This window comes from Micrasema longulum, unplaced genomic scaffold (assembly GCF_059751315.1).
Source record: "Micrasema longulum isolate JH-2025_06_02 unplaced genomic scaffold, ASM5975131v1 h1tg000279l, whole genome shotgun sequence".
Taxonomy (NCBI): Eukaryota; Metazoa; Arthropoda; class Insecta; order Trichoptera; family Brachycentridae; genus Micrasema; species Micrasema longulum.
Window position 1 is genome coordinate 124,419 of NW_028277483.1, and position 9,841 is coordinate 134,259.

A 9,841-nucleotide genomic window follows, 5' to 3' on the forward strand; every position below is an offset into this window, starting at 1 on the left:
CCCAGGAGTTATGAAAGAAACTCATTTCGGATCGTACATAAAAAAAAACATTTTTTTGACAATACACAATATCATACATATTAATAATATATACGAAATAGAAAGAAAACATTATTGTATAAGAAACATAAAACACAATATTTTACACCATCTATATAAATTACATTAATAATTATCACAATCAAAAAGATTTAAGAAGTATTTTTTATTTGTGATACTTCTGGATTTTTTATTGATTTTTTTATTTTTTTTATTCACCTTCTATAAAGAATTTTCAGAAATAGATCATTTGATCGAGAACTCTTTTAATTAGATAACTAATACATTGCCCTATACTCCACAGAGTAGAGATATGGAAAATGTTATGATTATTATTTTTTTTTAAATTTTACTAAAAAGAAACATTAGCGTTCTAATAATTTACCCCAATATTTAAATTTTGGTGTCAATTTTCAGAGAGTTTCAAATAAATCATTGTTTGAAAATGAAAATCACGTTTAGTTGGGGGTGGGGTTCGAACGGACCCCTGATTCGTGAGTCCGCAACACTAGTCACAAAACCATATCCCGATTCTATTCCCTTAAAATTAAGGGTAACGTTTTACTTCAAAATTTGATACATTTGTTGCACGTTTATATTTTAAATGTAGCTAAGCAAACCCGCAAAATGTTAATAAACTGGCACTAAATGATGATATAATTGAAACAATACGAATCTTAAAATTCCACTTTTGCATTTTTGGTATAAAACTCTTAATTTTATAGACTTACTAAAATTAATATTTTACATCTAAAACTTTAAAATATAATAAAAACTTTTAAGGTAAAAGTAATAAAAAATAATAAAACATGCCTATAATATCAAAGAAATGATTTATAAAAAAGATGATGAAGTTTTCTTAGTACTTTATACATGATGCAACACAAAAGTATTATTATTTTTTGAAACTATAAACTTTGTTCTCTGCATTTGTGAGAGTTCTAAAGTGGTATTAAATCACTTTAAAGATTATAGCAGAGAAGACATGTGATACGTCACAAAGAAATACCTGCAGAAGAAAGGGTTTGAAACAAACGTTACAGTTAGAACTCTATAACGAAGGCAAAGTTTTTAGCTCAGGTAAATAATCTGCTTGCCTACACGAGACAAAATGTAAAAGTTTGGTTGCTTTTGGCTCGAGGGTACGTGCAAAACTTTTGCAGACTTAATCCTGAATGTTTCCATGTCTGATATTACGACGAAAGATGCACTTTAACCGCCTTGATACCGGGAAAGTCAAAACTCGAAATACTCTCAAATTTCAAACGAGTTTAGAGGATTATCCGCAGCGTGCGCAAGGAATAAAGTATTCTACATCTGATAGATTATTAATGTCAAAATTATAATAATTCCGTTCTGTTACTAGAAGAAGCGAACGGTGATTTTGTTTGCAGGTAAGCTACAAATTTGTACCTAGTACATAAAAATATAAACAAGTCATACAAAATTGATATTTTTTCTGTAGTCCTGTGTCAACTCAACTCAAACGGCGATTTTTATTAACATCGTGATAAATGATATGCAGGTATTACTCAATTTTCAAAATACAATACTTTATATTGAATACCACAATGATTTCTATCGAAAATATTTTTCATTTTGATTTAAAAGTCAATTGGCCGATTTGTTCTATAAATGAAAAATGTTGTTGTAACAAACACGTCGAATCAAGTGTCACATTCTCAGCTACCATAGTAGGAGTCTTTTTAGGGATAAACTATGTGTTTTGTAGAAAACAACAATTCATTAATCTACTAGTAATTTTTACGAAGGCGAAAACATGTTTTGTATTTATAAAATAATCTGTTATTGCAGATTTTTCAGTGCAACCTAGTTTACACGCTCTCTTATGTTCATAAATTCTTTTCTTTGCTGTGCTTTGTTTGTCCAATGTATACTTTATCACATGCCAACTCCGACACGGTACAAATAAGTAGTACATAAACACATTTTTTTACAAAGCACATTATTCACCTTAAAAATGGCTCCTGCAATGGTAGCCAAAATGTCAGGATGAACCCAACTTACACGGGGGCACCCTAAAAAAATACATATCCATATTTAAGACATTTCCCAATTTACTAAATACTACCAAATACCCGCTAAACGCTGTGCTTAGCTAAATGCTATTTCTAAATTATTTTTACCAGGTGCTATAAAATACTCGTACTTTTACCCCTTTAATAAATAATATCTTTATAAAATAACTATTCTCGATTATCCGAAATATTCAGATTTTTAGAGCCAATTTTAAAGATTTGTGAGTAACCCACTGTTAAAAAATTGGAATTTTGTTGTGGTAGAGTGGAGTCTGTAAAACTAGCCACGACCATTTTGCGTTGTTTATCACATTTTAAACAGTTCTTTTAGACCATGTTTTGAAGGGGAAAAAAGGAGAGGTCTAGGGCATAATCAGGATTTTCTCCAAGGCGAAAATGAAATTTTTTTGTATAAAAATGGTTTTATTTGAAAAAGCTGAAAGTAATTAGTTAATGACGCATTTAATACACTTTTGAAAATTATATTCTCTCTGTTTAATATTAATTAATTTTTCTTCTAAGAATTTATTTTTCGCAGAGAATTAATTTTTAGACTAAAAATTTTACCGAAAGAGTGAGACGTTTTTTCTGGATAGATGGGCGTGTGACACTTGTCAACTCTTCGGCTTTACCTATCAGAGGCGGTTCTTTAGTATGTGCATAAGTGCAGTGCACTGCCAAGTAAAAATATGTGGAAATAAATTAGTAATTTTATTGATAGTAAAAATATTTTATAGGAACAAAGAAACAGGGATTCGTTGCAACTCGTAAACATCATAATATTCAATACTAGCGCCAAAAGATCTAGCGAGATCGACTCTAGCGGACGATTTTCTAATCTTGTCTACGCATGCGTAATCGTCCCTGTGCATGTTCTGTTTTGTACAATTCTTTACCCTACATTTGTATGAAATATGTGATTTCTTCTAAGATCGTCATTTGAGCGAGATAGACAACGCTTTATACCGGTGAATCATGCGTTAAAGGGAGAAGATAATATACATACTTCGGGCATTGCCAACGCATCCGCAGATTTGATGTTCGTTTGCAATGTCACTTTGAATATACGTAATGACATGATATTAGTATGAATTTAGTTAATTTAGTATCCTATAACGTACGTATAACGTTAGGCGAATTTAGCATTCCCGGTTCCGATGCGCGGACTGTCATCTGTCATACTATTGCCCGTTTATCACGTCAGACCTGTCATATTGTTATATTATTATTAAACTTAATGTACAATTGACAAAATGTAAAGAAATGCACTGCCCATGTTTCGGTCAGGAGCCGCCAGTGATACCTATGCAAAAAGTCACATTGATCGGTTTATCCGTTGCGACGAGAAAGAAACGCAAACAAACAGACAAACACAACACAACTTCGAGTTTATAATATTAGTATGTAAGTATGAATATAGGTTCATAATACTTGTGGAGAATACACGATACCGTACGGTCGTTCCTACCTAATTCGCATTACTAATATAAAACCGGTTTTCGGAGCCGCGGTGATACCAAAACAAATTAGTCATGACTAAATTGCTTTAGCAAAATCTTGGGATATTTCATTATAAAAAAAATCGAGCCATGATCGCAAAAACATTGGTAACTGGCCCGAGGAATATTTTACAGAAGTATATTTTTTTCTCCTTAATTATTAAAAATATATTTTGAGAACCAAGTTTTGTGTTTTTTTTTTTTTTAATCTATTTATTAACCGTTACTGGTTATTTCATTCAGTTTACAAAAATAATATATAATTTTTTATTAATATTTAGTTGTTTGTAAAAATATATTTTATATCTTTTTAAAAGTTTGTCAGAGTCATTTGTTTAGTTTGGTCTGGTAGTTTATTACATAATTTCAGTCCCTGATTTATTATTCTCAATTGTCCTTGTTTCGTTTTGCAATGTCGTATGTGATATTGTTCTGATATTTTTGTAAAATGTCCATGTTGTAACAATTCTTTTCAAGTTTAAGTTCTTTGTCTACACTGAGATAGTGGCTAACTTATCAATAAATTTCAAAGATATTAGTTGGAAAAGTAAAGTAACATTTAATTGTTGAATTTTTAAAAAAGAGTTTTAATGTTGGTGTTAGATAAGGGAGGTCATATATTAGCTTCAATACTTTGGATTACTTATTTTATTTATATCAGTAAAATAAACAAATATAAAGTAAATAATTATAAAATAAATAGTCGAATCAAAACTTGATTTCCAAATTACATTTTTTAATAATTGAGAAGAAAAAATATTCTTCTGTCAAATATTGCTTCTGCCGGTTCCGATGTTTTGGCGATCGTCGCTCGATGTGTCTGCAGGTTCATCCATAAACTTATAGCGATGATAAAACATCTTCATTTCATCATGTTTTTCCCCACCTAATGGTGCATAGGGCAAAGCATTGGTATACCTACCACCCCAAATCTTGATAACTTCTGTTACATAAAGGTAAGATGATCGGTCTTAAGCTAAGGTGCGAGTCAAGGGACTGTGAAATATTATAGTGTAAAAACTCAATTTAAAATAAATATTTCATGTCAACCGTTTCGGAAATAAAACCCGAGATCTCTTGCATGGTAGTTCATAAGTTAAAGTTTCCATGGCGTTACCTATAACTTACCTATTACTTTTATATATATGTATATAACGTAGCAAAAAAGTAAAAAGCCCTAAAAATAAACTTATATACTCATAAAACTATGACCTTTATTTCATCCGAGTATTTTATTAAGCACCTAATTTAATGAACTCGTAAGGTTTAAGAATATAAACACCTAATTATGAGTGTTTTGAAGTGATTTTTATCTTACTTGATTTTTCGGACCACAAGACGCATTTTTTCGACTCTGAAAATTCTACCAAAAATGTGTTTGTCTTATGATGTTCGTTCTCGATGCGTCTTATCGTCCAAAATTTTTTTTCTTTTAAATATTTATTGAAATAGTTTTGGGTGCGTCTCATGGTCTTATGAGTCTTATCATCCGCAAAATACTGTACGTAAGTTTTGGTTTCGGCTAAAAATCTTGTTTTGGTCGGTCACCACTAGCTACCTCACTAAGTACAATAACAGATTGTTCTTTGTATTGAGATACGTATGTACAAAATTATTTAAGAAGAAAATTTACTCTTTTACTGGTGTTGTGGCCAGCAGTTAAATTTGACGCCATGATTAACCCTGTCAAGGAGGAGTAAGTTAAATCGATTAATGACAGCACATTTTATTGAATTCTTCAAATAAATGTGAAGTTGAATTCTTTGCCCAGAGATGGCGGGCATTGTTTTCGCTCGTTCGGTATCACCGCGCCCGAGGAAGATCCGAGTTGTTGTAAAAAGTAAACATCCGAGTTGACAATTTCGGTTTTTTATCTGAGTTGTTCTTCTGAGATTATAAACGCTGGATAGTACTTATTAACCAACCAACAAAAAACGGAACGAAATGGATGCCATTGGATATTCAAAGATCAGTTTTCTTTATCCTTTTTTGATGGGTGATGATTTTTCGTGTATTGAACTGCTGGCAATAAATATTGTATGGCATTTTCCATTGAATTTGAAAAACTAAACGCATCGCTTAAAAAAAGTATTTCAAGTTGAAGTACTATTTACACGTCCTGGAATGTATTATTTAACTGGTAGAATTTATTGTAAGAACACCGATTTGTCGGCACAGAAACTAAAAACATGATTATTTTTCTAATATGCATTCCTGCTATTTTTCCCACTTCTACCAACGTTTCATACATAAAAACACAGTAGCCCTGATTATGAAAGCTGATATATTGTCCAAAACATTGCGTCTACAAAAAAATTTACAACAAAACCGGCGTTAGTAGGAGATACATCAGTACACTTACTGTTTCTTATGATTACCGTAAGAGTAGATAAACGAAGACATATTTTAAAAAATATGTATTCAAACTTCTATTTGTATTTTTTTTATATGAAATTTGAAATGAATTAGAATGTTTGAATATATTTAAGTGAAAATTATTTTAGTATAAAAATAAAACAATATTTTTAAAATAAATTAATTTATTCCTAATCTCACTTTATTAAGTTAGTAAAACTTTCACCTGAATTATGGACAACTTACTAATATAAATTAGTTAGGCCATAGTGTAATAATAAAATTTACATTGTGTAACAATAAAACTATTGAGAATTTCTGGGTTTTATTTTCAACCAAACGCCATTTTTAGGGGCCGTGACAAACGACATAGGGTTGAAAGTAATTTTTTCTTCAGTTTTGGGGGATGGTTCAACTGTAAATTTGGTTAAGAGTGATACCAGTCCAACCATACTCTGCATTTTTCCAAATCTAAGACCTGAAACAAAAAAAATGTAAAAATTATTAAAGGAACCGATCAAATTTCTTAGAAGAAATTCATTTGAATTTGTTTTAGAAATGAAAGGCTGTAAATTGATAGTTAAATTCAGATTATTTTTGGGCATTCTCTTAGCAATCGTTTAATTTATCTGGATAACAAGATAGATGATAAAAAAGTCATTATTTTTTTAAATTAAATGTTGGATATGTAAATGTTAGGTCTTCTGACAATAATAATCCAATTACTATTTATTTATTTAAAATTTTAAGGTGTGAGAAAAAACACATGCACTTTGGCGGGCTTTTTTCCAAAGGGGGGGTAATTACTACAATCAAATAAGAAAATCAGCATTTGTTAGTTACACACTACAAACATATTTCTAATCTCCTTCTTAGAATGCTACAAATAAACAAGCCATGCGTTCATATTATCATCATAATGTAATATTAATGATTTACGAGTTGATTATTTGTAGCATTCATAAAGGAAGATAAAAAAAAAATGTTTTTAGTGGGTTAATCATAAATGCTGATTTTGAGGTTACTTAGTTGCAGTAATAACCCTACGATATATTCTATCCAACCAAGAAACAGATTGATCAAAATAAAAATTTGTCGAAACTTGTGTTGAGTAATAATTCAATAGAGAAACTGATTAGCTCTATTCCTTAGAACAAAAATTTTCTAAATTTTTTGTTAGTTTTAGGTTGTACAACAAATGTATAACTGATGGTTTCGGTTTGCGTTTGCAATTCTCAACCCTGAGTACCTACGAGTCATTGTGTTGTGGTTATCTGTAGCTAACTTTATGGTTAATAATCACAAAATGGTCTGATAATGATGATGAGTTGCCGCCTTTTCAAAACTGATATGGGTTTTGTAAATCTTTACAAAACATTTTTTTATTTTTTATTTTCAAAAACTTTAAAAATTTTGTAAATCTCCTTCTTATACAAATATTTTATTTTTAATCCGCAGGGATTTTTTAAAATGATTAATGGATAATATTTCTCCTAATTTACAAAGCGCTTTTTTGTGAACTACAAAGACGTAATTATTAAATTTATGCATTATAACTTATGTGGTAATATGCAAAAAAAAACAGTTTTTTACATTTAAATCTGTATTGCGTAAAAAATTTAGGGTATGATAAACAGAAAAAGTGTGATTTTTATTTTGGCTTAGATCTGAACTGAGTTCGAATGTTTCCAAAATATTTATTTATTATAGCCTAGAGGGCTTTTACACGACAAGTACGAAATTATAATACAATTCACGATTCATTACAAAAGTTAATATGCAATTCTAAAAAAAAGTTTGTTTGTTTTTTGTATGGCATTACAATTATTAATAATTAATTTTGTCGATCATATTTCTAAAAGTATTTGTTGATTCTACATTTTTTTATTTAATTTTAAAATAACTCTATTTTGGTGGATATTTTGTATTCGATATATCGATATAAAAAAATTAAGTTATTTTTATAAAGCCTTACAATATTTTCGATGATTTCTAAAAATTTAAGCATATTTAGATGTAATACAAATAAAAAATATGACGCATTTGTACTACATAATATTTTTTTAACGCACGCGTGCTCTGCGATAACGTAACTGTAGTATTTCAAACCCGATAAGCATTATAATTATAATTTAATGAGCCAAAAGAAATGATCGTTAGGTATTAAATGTATTTAAATATATATTTTCATACGTTAATTTTTATTTCATATTTTTAATTTTTGCTATTATTTAATAAGTTGCAATATAAACATGCTTCCACTTTCCATTATGTCGTATCAACACAGGGCTCTTGGCCTCATAGAGTTTGGGGTATATATTTTTTTGTAATTAATATATATTTGTATTAATAAATAAATAAAATACTTTTGAAATTAAAATTTTAAACCACAAAACCGTTATTTGAATAAGTACGTGCTTTAATAATTCAATTGTCTACATACCGATGCAGTTACGTGGCCCTTCTCCAAAAGGAAGGTAAACCATTGGGTGTCTCGCTTGTTTTGCTTCGGGTGTGAATCTTTCTGGTTTAAACTTTTCTGGTTCAGGGTAATATTGCGGATCGTAATGTAAAGCCAGGACTGGTATTATCACAGTGAACCCTTTATCTAAAGTAGCATTTGTTCCTGGGAATCGATATTTAGAAGTACAACCTCTGTTCAATACACCCAACGCTGGGTATTTCCTCATTGCTTCACTTATTACACATTCTAAGTAATGCATATCTGATATAGCTTCATATGACAGCTTGCCATTATATTTAAGCAATACATTGTCAATTTCCTTCAAAACTTTGTCCTGGACGTCTTGATTCAGAGCTAATTCATGTAGTGTAAATGACATGAGTGTCGAAGATGTTTCGAATCCAGCAGCAAAAAATATAAACGCCTGAGCTGTCATAAATGAATCAGTAAATTCAATGTCTTGTCCATCTTTTGCATCATTTTTTATAAATCCTTTTTCTTTTAATTCTAATAATTGATCAATAAAGTCATGTCGCTTAATTTTACTTTTGTTTCTGTCATCCACGATTTGCTTTACTGTTGAAATGAAAAATTCCTCCCATTTTTCATCAAGAACTCTCATCCGTAGGAACTTGAACATTTGAGGAGAAAAAATCCGGACAAATACTTTGAATGTTTTCATTGGCGATGCCTCAAAAATTTTACGTCCAACTTTCCTGAAAGGAGCATTTTCGTCAGCCATCGAATTCAACTTCACACCAAATGCGACAGAGCCTATAATATCCGTGGTGAACCTTGCCATTAGTTCTTTCACTTCGTGTTCATTCTGATCCTTGATGGTGTCTTGGAGAAACGATTGAAACTCTTCACCTTTTTCTACAATAAGATGGAACATATTTTTAAGCTTTCCAGAGGTAAACGCCGGTGTAAATTTTTGTCTCATCGCTTTCCATGCATCTCCGTGTGCAGTAAATAAATTCGCGTTTAACTTTTCTACAGAATCCGATATGTCGATTTGTCTTTCAGAAAATAGATTAAAATCCTTCACTAACACATGTTTAATAATTTCCGGATCTCTCACTAATAGTTCCGGTCTTCGAGATCTAAAAGTCCCGACAACTTTTTCGTTCGGGTATTCATGGTAAATTTTGGAATAAATAGAACCAATGCTTTCTCGCAATAACATAAAGTTTTTGTAGTTTCCGACAAACAGCAATGGTTTTTTAGAAGCAACTCCTTGGTCTTTCCAGTAGTTGAAATATTCAGTAAAGTATTTATATATTACGTAAATAAACCCGGTCAGTAGTAACATCACATTTAAACTTGAAAATATTTCGATCGACATTATTTTACGAGGTCGTAATAGATTACATGTAAAACCGGTTTTCGGTAGAGTGTTAGTAGCCCGCGTGCTCGTGGGAGACTGAAGACTGATGTTCCGCTCT

At 30.6% G+C, this 9,841-nt stretch overlaps 1 protein-coding gene across 1 annotated transcript; it reads right to left on the minus strand.

Moving 5' to 3' along the window:
- Positions 1 to 6,099: 6,099 nt before the first annotated feature.
- LOC148282894 (cytochrome P450 6B5-like) lies at positions 6,100 to 9,841 on the minus strand. The gene is made up of 2 exons (XM_088224321.1): positions 8,376 to 9,841; positions 6,100 to 6,410 (listed from the first exon to the last, which is right to left on the minus strand). The coding sequence occupies exons 1-2, from the start codon at positions 9,739 to 9,741 to the stop codon at positions 6,238 to 6,240; spliced, it is 1,539 nt and encodes a 512-aa protein (XP_088080447.1). The 5' UTR covers positions 9,742 to 9,841; the 3' UTR covers positions 6,100 to 6,237.